This window comes from Tachyglossus aculeatus, chromosome 17 (assembly GCF_015852505.1).
Source record: "Tachyglossus aculeatus isolate mTacAcu1 chromosome 17, mTacAcu1.pri, whole genome shotgun sequence".
NCBI lineage: Eukaryota > Metazoa > Chordata > Mammalia > Monotremata > Tachyglossidae > Tachyglossus > Tachyglossus aculeatus.
The window spans coordinates 47,697,075-47,711,627 of record NC_052082.1 but is presented as its reverse complement, the minus strand read 5'-3'; the positions used below and the strand labels follow the sequence as shown (position 1 = coordinate 47,711,627).

The window sequence follows — 14,553 nt, the reverse complement described above, 5'->3', positions numbered from 1 at the left end:
ATACTTAAAGCTACCGTGTTCTTTGCACGTTGACGGTTGTTGGGGGCCTGGGGAGAAGCTCTGGCAATGCTTAAAGCAGGGTTGTGTTATTCTGCAAAAGTACTTTCTATTATAATTAGGAATTCATTATGTGTCTTTGGCATTTGCAAGGGCTGTTCTCCTGATTTTTTCTCCTCCTTGAAGAATTCTTGCTTGACAGAGAGCCTGGATGTTTTTCCCATCATAAATAAACTCCTGTTTCCCATCTCTCCTAGATGAGTGAGAAATGAAGAGGGGGAAAAACATTTTTCAAGCTTTCTGGCATCTGGCATTTCAGATAGTTGGTAGAGGAGTAAACAAAGTAAAAATCCTAAGATGGGATTCAAGGACCAATTTGTATTTTAGAGGATGGCCAGGGAATCAGGTGAACATGGGCATGGTATCCTATATCCCTTAAAGGAGTGTACTATATCAGTTCAGCAAAGGTATAGGTCAATTTCCAGACACTCCTGTATTTGCATCAGAAATTCCTTGTCTCTGACAGAGCCATTAGATTAGTTGAACACTGAAGTCTGCCAGAAAGAACCGTGTCACAATTCAAAAAAATTATACTTCATTACATAAGGTTTCAGAATAAACAATTTACTTGCATTTAGAATCTTGATCTGCCAGGAATATTTTATCCCTGCCAGAATTTTTTTTTAATGCTTTCACTTTTCATAGAGCTATTATAAAGGTCTATTTTGACCCACAAGCAGTAACAAAATATCAGAACCAATATGTCTTAGACCCCTAATGGAGATAACTGAGGGGTAGGTTTTTTCCACTCTTCCTGAGAACTGGTGAGCAGTTTTGTCATTACCGTGTTAGGTGGTCTAAAAGGTTATCCTTCAGGAATTCTAGAATAGGATGTGATTTTTTTTTTTTTACCCTCTTTAGGTATGTAAGTCCTTTAGCTGGGTCAGAAGCCCATAAACCTATTCGTGGTATAGACGTGACCTATAAATATATTCCGTACATATGCTGTATGAACTAGTAGTAACCCACAATGTCCTGAAAAAGGAAAGTCTGACCAGATAATAACTTACGGAGTTGCTGTAAAGGAAAAACTGCTGTTTCTCTAAAAGGTGAATTGTTTCTAGGGACCACAAGGCTGTTGGACGACGACCCTTTGACAAGATGGCTACACTTCTTGCGTACCTGGGCCCTCCTGAGCACAAGCCCGTAGCAGATACCCACTGGTCCAGCCTGAATCTGACCAGCTCCAAATTTGAGGAGTTCATGACAAGGTTTGCATCCTTTCACACATCCTTCAAAATTCCTTCCTTTTCTTGGTGGAATACGTGACATCTGAAGTGGTTGAAAAAAAAAATCAAGTCCATCAGTTGCAGTAATTGAGCCGATCAGCGAGGAGGTCTGATTTGGAAGTCAGGCCGGGATATTACAGGTGCCTGGACCAACGTGGAGGCTTTTTGGGATGCAGAGGAAAGGGCAGATCCCGCGAATGTTTGGCAGGAAGAAGTTGGCCACGGGTTGAATATGGGAGCTGAAAGAGGGAGAAATCAAGAGTAATGCCAAGGTGGTTGTGAACAGAACAGTGAACAGAAAGCTAGGCGGAGGAGTTCCAATTTGGACCTGCTGGGGTTGGTAAGCCGGTGGAACAGCCACTCGGCTGTCCAAAAGACAAGAGGAAAAGCAGAATTGCTGAGGAGGAGAGGGGTCAGGATTGAGGGAGGTGGTTTTAAGAGTCATCCATGTAGAGGTGGTGGATGAACTCTCCAGGGAAGTGGATGGAGAATGAGAAGGGAAGGGAGCCCAGGAAAGCGCCTTGATACACCCCCCGATTTAGAGTGTAGGGAGCAGAGGAAGATCCAGCAAAGTGGACTGAGAAGGAACAGCCAGGAAGATAAAGGGAGAAACAGAATAAAACTGAATCAGGCAGAATTTCTATATCCCAGACTCAACAGGGCACTTCTGTTGGTCACCAGTATTATTTCCTTGTAGGCTTCTGTCCATTCCTCATCCTACTTGTCTGCATGCACTTTGATTGCTGTTTGTGTTGGGCACATCATCAGTATTTAACATGCAGCTACTAAATCAGAATGATTCTGAGCTCTTGGGAGAGTAGAGGAAAAAGGCAAAGTCCTTACTCTCAAGACGTTTATAGTCTAATGAAGGAGACAGGCAGATAGAAGTTATTTACACACAGAGGACCCAGGAGGCAGATAGAGAGATATAGTTGGCAACAGCCAGAGCATGGAAAGACGCATCGTTGAATAAGCAGTTAGGTACCCCCAGTGAACTCTGAAGCATGGGAGAGTTAGTACCACAGTAGCAGAATGTTCATTAACTTTCCCAATACCCCAGGTCTTCAAATCATAGTGCGAAAACCTTGTCAGTTCTCCTCTGATTTAGACTTCTAAAATGATTCCACCATTATTACTTATGCTCTCAATTGCTTTGAATTTCAGACACCAGGTACATGAAAAAGAAGAATTTAAAGCATTGAAAACATTAAATATCTTCTATCAAGCAGGGACTTCCAAGGCCGGGAATCCAGTTTTTTATTACATTGCACGGAGGTAAGAGAAACACCACACTGTTCCCTCCCCAGCTTAGGATTCAGGATTTTAGTAGCGGATGTAATGAACGTCAAGATTTGTTAGGAAGCATGACCCTATATCGAAATCGATCGGTATTGAAGTGGCTAACTCTCTTCAGCATTGGGATTGTGAACTAGAGTAAACATGCTCATGCTCCAAATAGGAGAAGTTGCTAGGAGAATTTGAAGTGCCTTCACTCAAGCCGTTTTATACATTTTATTTCTGAAAGATGAGTTGCCGAGCCTATGAAGATGAGGGCCATAGACACGGTATTTGCTTTGTGGTCTTTTTATGAAGAATATATGCATCCTTATCAACAGCCTGTTTGTGGGTGGACACAGTCATCTACACTGTAAAACCGTAAAGGGAAAAGAAGCATCTTCCCTGCTTCTAGGAAATGGACACATTAATGTGATCATGTAAAACCACAGGCACAGTAAAGACATGCATATAGGGAAGTTGCTAGGGGAAACAAAAGAAAATGAGCCTCTCAAAGTCCAGTAATTCCTTGTGTCTGCGAGGTGGTTGAATATCATCATCACTGTGATTTATTGAGCTCTTACTGGTGCAGAACACTGTACTAAGCACTTGGGAGTACAGTACAACAGAGTTGGTAGACCTGTTCCTTTCCCACAACGAGCCTAAGTGAGCAGCTAATTGTCTAATGGAGGGTTTTATGGAATTTTCTATCTCTGGCTGAAGCCTTCCTTCCCTCCTTTCTCTTTGAACTTCCTTGCCCATGTTTCAGGACATCCCAAGTGTTGCTTTAATCCTGTCTTAACTGTGCACTGAAATCCAAAATACCTGCAAAATTATCAGACCCACTAGAGAAACTGTTGCAGCCCATCTCCTTCCATTGGGAAGTATTAAAACCGTTCCCAAAGAATGGTCCAGCTTTTAGGTGTCTATTTCAAAATCAAATATTTCCAGTTGTATTATTTTGGACTCCCAATACCTTTTAGCTTGGGGGTCAACTTCCACGGCCCTGAACTGAAGGCCAATTTAGCAGGTTGGTCTTTTTCATAAAGCGCACGTTCATTTTGAGAAGTCGGAGACCCTAGCCAGAATTTTGCTTCTGATTCTTAGAATCCTGGAGAACATTGAAGTTCATTTCTGTCCCCTTCGCAAATTGTACAGTCAAATACTAAAGGAATCTTTGGAGTGGTTGCCAGTATAAAATGTGTTCTAATGTGTATGGTGTCATACAAGAAAAACCTCAAGAAAATATCCCTAACATAGCTAGTATCTGGGATTTTCTTGGCTTTTTGGCAGTCCCTATCAGGGAAAATGGGCTGCAGCAGACTCCCTAATGGATCATAATGGCCTATCCGGTTCAATATTCTATCTCCCAACAATGACCGTTGTTGTGAGTGTTCTGTTTAGACCCCCTCACCGATCTCCCCTGTTGCTTCCCGCTTCCCTGGCCCAGGAGTTCAAAGCACGGTCATTATCAAATCCTGAAAAGTTCCTCATTTCCCTCTTTAAGCAGAGAGCTATGTTTTTAGTACAGGTAAGTGCTTCATCATGTGTTCTTCTTTTTTTTTTTGTATCTTCAGTCCTAATGTGGCAGTCGTTAGGCTATAAGAAATGCCATACTGAGGCAGACTAATGGCACTTCTCTAGGAATGGGAATTGTATAAACTTGGAGCACTTGGAATAATATAAGCTGGGGGCTTAATCTGCCAACAGTGAGGAAGAGTGGCACAGTTCCCTGACTCAGCCCTCATTTCCCTTAACCATTTTCCCCTCAGCTATCGCCTTTGCACTCGAATCTGTACCCCTTAAGCACTTGATTTTCGCCACATCCCCAACCCCAGAGCACTTGTGTGACTAACCTTATACGCTCACGTTTTCCCATTCTGTAATTTAGTTCAATGTCTGTCTCGCCCTCTAGACTCCGAGCTCCTTGGGGGCAGGTATAATGTCTGTCCACTCTGTTGTACTTCCCCAAGTGCTTCGTACAGAGCTGCGTACACTGTAAGCACTCAATAAGTGCCACTGATCGATTAAACTGCTGAAGATAAGCTTATGTGGCTCCTGGGATCAATAAATTGATCAACACCTGTGGCATCGTGGCCTTTATTGTGGTGTCCTAACTGCTTCGGCTCTAACCTTTGTGGGAACAAGGCACGAGTGCGGATAGTGCAACCTCAGTGACTCTTGCCAAACCTTTTCAAGGGACCAACTGAGACGGGGAAAGATGTGGATGCTAGCCTGCAACTGACCATTCACAGCAGCAGCTTCATGTATCATCACTGGTGCCCAGGAAATCCTGGCGAACAGATAATTATTATTATTATTATTGGCCCCTACTTTAATCGTGATGCGGTCGAGTGATGCTCAAATCTGGGGAATATTTGTGTAGTGTCAGAAAGGAGCAGTCGACGTGTATTCTGTTTCCTACGTAAAATTTATTTCTTAGTGAAGACTAATTTGTTTACGGCTACGTCCAGTCAGACAAGCTCTCATTAAAACAAAAATGAGCATAAGCCTATTAAGTTGTAAATCAAACTCCTGAGTTTGGGGCTTTGAATTTTTATTTGCTTAAAGTTATAGTTCGGATTTGCCTGGTGATGTAACTTGAGCTGGCCTAACAAGTTCCCCCAGATAAGATGTCCCAGGGGGTGTGAAGCAGGACCAGAGACCAAAACCTTCAAAATTTATTTCCTTATCCACCTGTCTTCCATACGAAAGCATTAGTTTTTGGTAGAAGGGAGTGTGATTTTAAAGAATTTTTTTCCCCTTTCTAATCCCTCCATTCTGTTACCATTTGAGCTCAAATTCGAGTTTATAAAATGCCAAATAGTCAAGGATTAAAAGTGCTTTAGACTTGTATCAGTTTTTCAAGCGAGTTTGTAATTGGAGGAAAGAGACTGTCTACAGGGTAACCGATCAATCAATCGTATTTATTGAGCGCTTACTTTGTGCAGAGCGCTGTACTAAGCATTTGGGAGGGCACAATATAACAGATTCGGTAGATGTGTTCCCTGACCACGAGGAGCATATAATCATGTAGCGTGTATTGAGTATCCGCCATAGGCACTATGAATCATGAAAATAAAGGACAACATCACCATGGCAGCTCCCCATCCCGTGTGGTAGTAAAGTGCAACATTTGGTGTTGTCAGTTTTCAGCAGAGAGTAAACACAATTAGGAAAGTCACTAATTCATTCCACACTCCTGTGCGTAGAACAGCAAAGCTGCCATCCAGAAAAGATGTTGGATGGTGACTGGACAACTGAGTGTGGTGCTGCCGCTGTTTGAGACCGTGGATGGTGGCTGTGGTGTGGTTGATGATGGAGTTTCTGTTTGGCTTGGTGTTGAGGCCGGGGTTATACTCTGCCCCCATGCCATCCCCCAAGAAGCAATCCTTCCATCAGGTAAATCAACCTTTCCATTCAGCAGCAGTAGACTGACCATCCAGACCTTGAACAGCATCCTTGTTCTGTACTGAAAGAACATTTGACGAATGTTTTTTATCTAAGATCAGGTCAGAGAAAGATCTCTAGCTCTGTTTAGGTGGAATATAGATTGTGAGCCCTATGTGGGACAAGGCTCAAGGCTGTCCATCCCCTCGCCCCCTCCTACCTCACCTCCCTTCTTTCCTTCTCCAGCCCAGCCCGCACCCTCCGCTCATCTGCCGCTAATCTCCTCCCCGTGCCTCGTTCTCGCCTGTCCCGCCGACAACCCCCGGCCCAAGTCCTCCCCCCGGCCCGGAATGCCCTCCCTCTGCCCATCCGCCAAGCTAGCTCTCTTCCTCCCTTCAAAGCCCTACTGAGAGCTCACCTCCTCCAGGAGGCCTTCCCAGACTGAGCCCCCTCCTTCCTCTCCCCCTCCTTCCCCTCCCCACAGCACCTGTATATATGTTTGTATAGATTTATTACTCTATTTATTTTACTTGTAGATATTTACTGTTCTGTTTATTTTATTTTGTTAATATGTGTTGTTTTGTTGTCCGTCTCCCCCTTCTAGACTGTGAGCCCGCTATTGGGTAGGGACTGTCTCTATATGTTACCAACTTGTACTTCCCAAGCGCTTAGTCCAATGCTCTGCACACAGTAAGCACTCAATACGATTGAATGAATGAATGAATGAGTGAAAGGACTCTCTCTGCCCTGATCATCCTGTATCTTCCCCATCGCTTAGAACAGTGCTTGACACCTAGTAAGTGCTCAACAAATACCATAATTACTATATAGGTAGTAGACCTTCCTAAGCAAAATAGAATCAGGGTATCAGATTGCTGTTGAAGATAATGTTAGTTTTCCTCCCCCTTACAGGTACAGTAAGAACCCCGTCAACTCATTTGACTACAAATTGTAATCAGTACAATTTTTCTGTTGCGTTTGGCGATCTATTAAGATTTTACTGATTTAATTATAATAATAATAATAAGCACTTACTATGTGCAAAGCACTGTTCTAAGCGCTGGGGAGATTACAGGGTGATCAAGGTGTCCCACTGGGGGCTCTCAGTCCTAATTCCTAATTTATTTTATTTGTACATATTTATTCTATTTTATTTTGTTAATATGTTCTGTTTTGTTCTCTGTCTCCCCCTTCTAGACTGTGAGCCCACAGTTGGGTAGGGACCGTCTCTATATGTTGCCAACTTGGACTTCCCAAGCGCTTAGTCCAGTGCTCTGCACACAGTAAGCGCCCAATAAATACGATTGATTGAATGAATCATAGGAATCCCCATTTTGCAGGTAACTGAGGCACAGAGAAGTGAAGTGACTTGCCCAAAGTCACACAGCTGACAATTGGCGGAGCCGGGATTTGAACCCCTGGCCTCTGACTCCAAAGCCCGCGCTCTTTCCACTGAGCCACACTGCTTCTCAAGTGGCAGTATCGAAAGCATGAGCATAATGTTTTGGAGCTTTCAACTAAAAACGAGGAAAACATAAGCATTTCATCTTAAACTGTTGGCACTTTGTGACATTTATAAAATAGAGCAAATTGTTAGGTGGCCAGGAAGTAGTCAAATAGCAATGTAATATTTCTACTTGGCAATCAAATGTACTACCTATTTTAAAGTAGCAGTTGGAACTAATAAAGCCTAAAGGCTTCAAAGTTGGTTTTACCTTTTTTGGTGTCTTGTCAGAGTTGAAAATGCAGCAGTCCTCTGTCTCTCATTTCTTCACTGCTTGCCATTTAAATATGGTTTGTTTGCGCTAGTGATGCAATCTCATTCTGAAGAGGTGATTTGTGCTCTTGGTTGCATCCCTCCTATAGGGCCAAAGCTTCCCAAAGCAACCAGCATAAACAAATCATTAAGACAAAGGTGAAAGAATTCAAAATGCGGAATTAACCTCATTTAGTGAAGGCCTATTTCGATCAACCTTAACTTTACCAATTTACACATTTCTGAGTAATCACTTGCCTTTTTTTAGCATTGTTTAAGAGTGTAAGATATTTTAGTTTTAGGAAAGGAGATTTTAGATCCACAAATGAATGTCCAGTTCATTGTTGGTTGGCTCTTCAAAGATAACATATTCTACATTAGAGTTTATATTTGAAAAGTTATCCTTTATAATTCCGGTTGATTACAACTCTGGCTATTTTGGCTTTTAAACCTGATTTTTCTTTGGGCATATGAAATCCAAGGAATGTTCTTAATGCTTCTGCCAGAAGCAAATCCCTAATATAAAAAATTAAAGCAACTTGATTGTTGGAAGGAATTTAAAGCTTTCTAAAAGTGATACAGCAAGGAATGGACGAAAGGAAAGGAACATTAAGAACGTTGGTGTTGTCATAAAGAGACTCCGTTTTGTTGACTAAGCCCCAGTAAATTTCAGAAATTGTTGCTGTTATTTCCGTTTTGTCAAGTGAACAATAATTTTGAGGAGTTTATGGCGCAGGTTCAGATAATTTTCTTAGGAATTAGCCCACCCGAGGAAGTTGCGTTTGAAGTGTCTTTTTAAAAAGGCCACTGCAACAATCTGAAGATGAAGTGTCACAAAGAAAGCACTAACTAAATGGAAGTAATCACTTTTCTCCGAAAGAGTATTGGTCATCACAGACCCAGCAAAATCCCAGAATATTCTCAAAAATTGCCCCCTTAATGTATCATGAACAGATCTAGAGCGGTGGCCTCTCAAACAGGCCCAGGAGACCCCAAAAGGTGTTTTTCATCACCCAATGCCAAAGTTCAAATTGTTAGCCATTAAAATAATAGAATAATATTAAGCATCTCCTGGGTGCAGAGCACAGTGGCAGGAACTAAGTGGGAACTTTAGGCCGTTTCATTTAGGAAAGGCTTTAGTGTCTCATGTGTCTTGCCCTTCCTAATAGCCTCTAGCCCGTCTTATCTTTTCCGTGGTCGAAGCTAGAGGTGGGACTTTTTTATGTTGTAGCCTTGCTCTCATAAATATCTTTCTGTTTTCCCCGTTGGAGAAGCAAGATGCGGCCCGGCCGAGTGAAAAGAAGGTGGATCCGGAAGTCCGAGGACCTGGGTTCTAATCCCAGTTCTGCCACTTTCATTCATTCGTTCATTCAATTGTACTTATTGAGCGCTTACTGTGTGCAGAGCACTGGACTAAACGCTTGGGAAGTCCAAGTCGGCAACATAGAGAGACGGTCCCTACCCAACAACGGTCTAGAAGCGGGAGACAGACAACGAAACAAAACATGTAGACAGGTGTCAAAGTCGTCAGAACAAATAGAATTATCTGCTGTGTGACCTTGTGCAAGTCACTTCACTGTTCTGTGCCTCAGTTACCTCATCTGTAATATAGGGATTAAGACCCTGAACCTTACGTGAGACAGGGACCGTGTCCAACCTGATTATCCTATGTCTACACCAGTGCTTAGTACAGTGTCTGGCACATAGTAAGTGCTTAATAATAATAATAATAATAATAATAATGGTATTTGTTAAGTGCTTACTATGTGCAAAGCACTGTTCTAATAAATACCATTCCAAAAAAAAAACAGGCAGGGAGAAGTAGGACACCAATTCCCACCAGTGGTAACAAATCCCATTGTATCCGTCAGAGGATAGAAGCCCAAGCAAGAACCTTCTGCCACCACCACCTCCCCTCTCTGAGACTGACCCTGCACTATTCATATTCAGCATGGCTCGGTGGAAAGAGCCTGGGCTTTGGAGTCAGAGGTCATGGGTTCAAATCCTGGCTCTGCTGATTGTCAGCTGTGTGACTTTGGGCAAGTCACTTCACTTCTCTGTGCCTCAGTTACCTCATCTGTAAAATGGGGGTTAAGACTGTGAGCCCCCTGTGGGACAGCCTGATCACCTTGTAACCGCCCCAGCGCTTAGAACAGTGCTTTGCACACAGTAAGTGCTTAATAAATACCATTATTATTATTATTATTACTAATAGGGTGCTGAACAGAGGGCAGGAAGGAGAAACTGTGACATAAGGAAAGAAATGACTTTAAAGGTCCATTCGGTCCTTTATCCTGGATCTGACAGGAGTGTCAGGATGCCTGGAGGAGTCTTACCATGGTTTCCCTCTTCGACTTCCATCCTGATGTACCCTTAAACAGCCTTTATTCATTCATTCATTCAGTCATTCAGTCATTTATTGAGCGCTTACTGTGTGCAGAGCACTGTACTAAGCGCTTGGCAATTTACTTTCCTCTCTCTATCCCTAACTAGCCTTCTTTTTTTTTTTTGGTGGTATTTGTTAGGTGCTTACTTTGTGCCAGGCACAATACTAAACACTGGAGTAGGTACAAGCTACTCAGGTCGGACACAGTCCTCGACCCTCATGGGGTTCACAGTCTTAATCCCCATTTTACAGATAAGGGACCTTAGGCCCAGAGAAGTGAAGTGACTTGCCCAAAGTCAAACGGCGGAGCTGGGATTAGAACCTCGGTCCTTCCGCCTCCCAGCCTGTATCCACCAGGCCATGTTGCTGCTCATATAACCGATTCTCCAAGAATCTGCTGATATTTTTGAACTAGTCGGAGTTCATGGGTTCGAATCCCGGCTCCGCCAATTGTCAGCTGTGTGACTTTGGGCAAGTCACTTCACTTCTCTGTGCCTCAGTTACCTCATCTGGAAAATGGGGATTAAGAATGCGAGCCCCCTGTGGGACAACCTGATCACCTTGTAACCTCCACAGCGCTTAGAACAGTGCTTTGCACATAGTAAGTGCTTAATAAACACCGTTATTATTATTATTTTTGACTTGAACAACTTGATTTAGGAGCTTGCGAATTCTCTGCGAGCTTTGCTATCCTCTATGTGAAGGTTGGTGACTGTTTGAAGCAGGAGAAAGTCCATGCCTAGAGATTCTTTCTTTTCAGTCTGCTTCCTTACGTTTCTGGGCATGGGGACCTCCCCACTTTCCTCCGCAGTATTGACAGGAGACACAGGATTTGACATTTCACGTGAACTTTTCAGTAAGACCGGGTGTTCGTGTTGCTACAAAGTGGGGTTGGGGGAAGGCCACCCGCTTTGGAGTTCAACGTGTTATAAAATGAACATGGTTATTCTGAAGTTTTTCTCAGTTGTGCTCAGGCCATTTTTGTATTCTTGTTCATTCTCCCCTTCTCAGTATTCCCAGGTGAATCCATGTCTCTTGTGTTTTAAATTTAGCTTTCTTCCCGAGGCAGCATAATCTGAGTGCTGTGCTACTCTTTCCAACCATACAGAATAAAAAATACTTGTAATTGATGTAATGCCTTTCTTTCTAGGAACTCCCAGAAGTTCTCATCTGTCAGCTCAGGTTTTGTCCGTATTCCCTCTGTGAGAAGGACTGGGTGGGAAATACACTCCTCATCCAGGGAAAAAAAACAACTCCTGAAAAAATAACTCCTTGGTCCCTCTCAAAGTTTGCATGTGTGATGTTTCAGCAACCCTTAGAGATAAGATGGTCCTCTTTATTGAAGCCTATACACTCGGCTCTATTCTGGGCAGCATCATCATTGCCTATATGGTGAGATAGGGAGCAGATTGAAGCTAGTTTATACCATCTGGGGGAGGTGCGAAGCTAAAACTATTTGGTGGTTGCAGGGGGGACTAGTTTTGATAAAAATGATTAGCTGTTGGAGTAGTATTTCGTATGCATTGCTACTTTTACCCCAGCACTCATGGGATTTTGTAGTATGGATGTCTGCCTAAATGATTTGTCCTTTATGATGCAGCAGTCATCAAGATCTGTGGCTGGTGGCTTTACGTATTCTTAAATGAAGTTAACATGAGTGACTTCCCTCTGCATGTAATTTTAGGACAGAATTGTCTGTAAAGATAGCCTAAAAAACACAACTTTTGATACCAAATGATAGCAACTGCTGACATGTCAATGACTCATATACACCCTTGAAGATATAGATTTTTGCTACGTTTCCGTTTTATTTTTGTGTTCATAGAAAAAGAGCTCTGGCTCAGAAAATAGAACATGTATTTCACTGCTTCATGGAAAAAAAATTGGACACACCTATTCTCATCTTTGACCAAGTTCAGGTTGTCTATGATAATGGTAAAGATAGTGGTATTTATTGAGTGCCTGTTGAATACAATGCTCTGTAATAAGTGCTTGGGAAGTACAGAAGCACAAGACCCATTACCTGAACACAAGGAGCTTGATGCTGATGGCCTCTAAGAAGGCAGGGTTCATGTCTTCTAACTATTTTACTCTTTAGAATGGTTAGTATAAGTGATCTGCACTCAGATAATTCATATATACCATTGATTTAATTACTTGGGGGTTTCATGTGTAAAATGAGCTTGGTGTTTGTTCAAGATGTTGCCTGACAATTCATTCCTTATTTGGGAAAGAACATCAATTTAGAAGAAAACACCCCCAAAGTACTTGAAGTAAGAAGCCTAGCTTAAAATTACCAACTGTGTAAAATTCACCATTATTTAGCACGCAAGGTGTAGATTTAAAAGTGACCACTATTTCTAATTAAGGAAAAGTAGAGCTACAATACAGGAAGTAGGGTGGATTTAATATTAGCATCCAAAATTGAAACTACATTGAGGTACGAGGTTTCCTGAGAGGTCATTTGGGCTGCCAGACACAGTGACCTTTGGTAAAAAGCAGATGAAGCCTGCATTCATATTTTTGGTTTGAAAAAAATAGCCTGAAAGGAAGGAGATTTAGTAGCCAAAGATTAGATACTAGAGAAGGAGCGTGGTTCAGTGGAAAGAGCCCGGGCTTTGGAGTCAGAAGTCATGGGTTCAAATGCCGGCTCCGCCACTTGTCAGCTGTGTGACTTTGGGCAAGTCACTTCACTTCTCTGTGCCTCAGTTATCTCATCTGTAAAATGGTGATGAACACTGTGAACCCCCTGTGGCACAACCTGATCACCTTGTAACCTCCTCAGCACTTAGAACAGTGCTTTGCACATAGTAAGCGCTTAATAAATGCCATTATTATTATTATTATATTTCTCTTGCCGGCTTGTAACCTAATTTAAATCCTTAAGCATCTTTTGCATTTCTGGGGTGTATTTCATTCGATCGTATTTATGGAGCGCTTACCGTGTGCAGTGCATTGCACTAAGCGCTTGGGAGACCACAGTACAACAGGGTTGGTAGAAACATTCCCTGCCCACAACGAGCTCACAGTCTACAGGGCGAGACAGACATGAATATAATAAAGGAATTAAAGATATGGACAGAAGCGCCGTGGGAGCAGATCAGAGTGATGTGGAAGGGTGTGGGAAAAGAGGAAAGGAGGGCTTAGTCAGGGAAATCCTCTTGGAGGAGATGTACCGTCAATAAGGCTTTGAAGGTGGGGAGAGTCATGTCGGATATGAAGAGGGAGGGAGTTCCAGGGCAGAGGCAGGACGTGGTCAAGAGATCAGAGGCCACCTCCAATTTATGAGACTCGGTTTTGCTGTTTTTTCCTCTGCAGGTTAATCTTGCAAGGAAGTAATCCCAGGCAAACACAGCATCTTGATGCCAGGTTTAATTTAGGGAAGATTAACGCTTCAAAGGTTTTTTAAATGGTATCCTCTTAACATTCGTGGTACTTCATATCGCCACCTAAAGCCTTTAGGAAACGTAGTTTTCTTTAAAATGCGCTTTTGCCATGTGTTTGAGAGCTTAATTAATTGAAAGCAGCAGTTAATTTGTGTTTCAAATCAAGGTGTCCTTCTTCGTTAATTCATTCAATCATTTATGGAGTACTTACTGTGTGTAGAGCACTGCAGTAAGCACTTGGGAAGCACAATTCAGCAACAGAGACAATCCCTGCCCACAATGGGCTCATAGTCTAGTCTTCAGAGACATATATTACCCAGTCATTTCATTGAGGAAGAAGGAGCTCAACCTGTTATTGCAGGATATGCCTGTCTTGAAGGAATCAGAAGAAGGGGATTTAAGATGACAGATCATCAAAAAGACCTTCAATTTAGCACTCTGGAAAAGGTTGAAAGTTTTTCTGCTCAGGCACCCCATCGTGTCTGCTTCTCGGGCAGCGTGCCCGAGCTGGAAAAACTTCCAGCCTCTGGAGGGTGTCTCCCAGGAGTCCTTCCATCTGATTGACTGCTTCTGTCGCTCGCATTTTACCATCCACGGGCTAAATATGTCAGACACACTGCCAACTGGGAGGGCCTCCCCTCTCTGAGGGTGTGTGGGGGGAGAGAGCAGCAGAAGCCCTTCTAAACCAAAGCAAAAACCACCAACCATTTTCGCAGGAGGCGTAACTGGGGGGTAGATAACCCAAGCTCCTGTTCATGGCAAAGGCCAGAAGGCTTCCATCCTGGGTGTATTACTGCCATTTTTCCCACCACACAAGCAAGCAATTAATCAATCATATTTATGCACACCGAAACCCCCAGCTCCAGGAAGGCCAGAGATAAGCCTCAGGTGGATAATGTAGAGTTTACCGTTTGGATTTGGTGGCTGTGGATTGGTATGAGGAAAGATTTGCTGGACCTCGCCTGGGTGGTATTGATGTATAAAGTCATGGGTATTGTTCCCGGTTTAGTTTATAGCCTGGCATTGTTTGAGAAACAGGAATCAAAGCTGAGGCTTTCTTCATCAAGCAAGGGC

General features: G+C 42.9%; 1 protein-coding gene across 1 annotated transcript in view; it reads left to right on the top strand.

Moving 5' to 3' along the window:
* NF1 (neurofibromin 1) overlaps positions 1-14,553 on the top strand; it is a 203,379-nt gene that overhangs the window by 107,569 nt on the left and 81,257 nt on the right. Inside the window, exons 35-36 of the mRNA XM_038758896.1 lie at positions 1,122-1,268; positions 2,451-2,561. Coding sequence (XP_038614824.1) covers positions 1,122-1,268; positions 2,451-2,561 — 258 coding nt within the window. The remainder of the gene's footprint in view (positions 1-1,121; positions 1,269-2,450; positions 2,562-14,553) is intronic.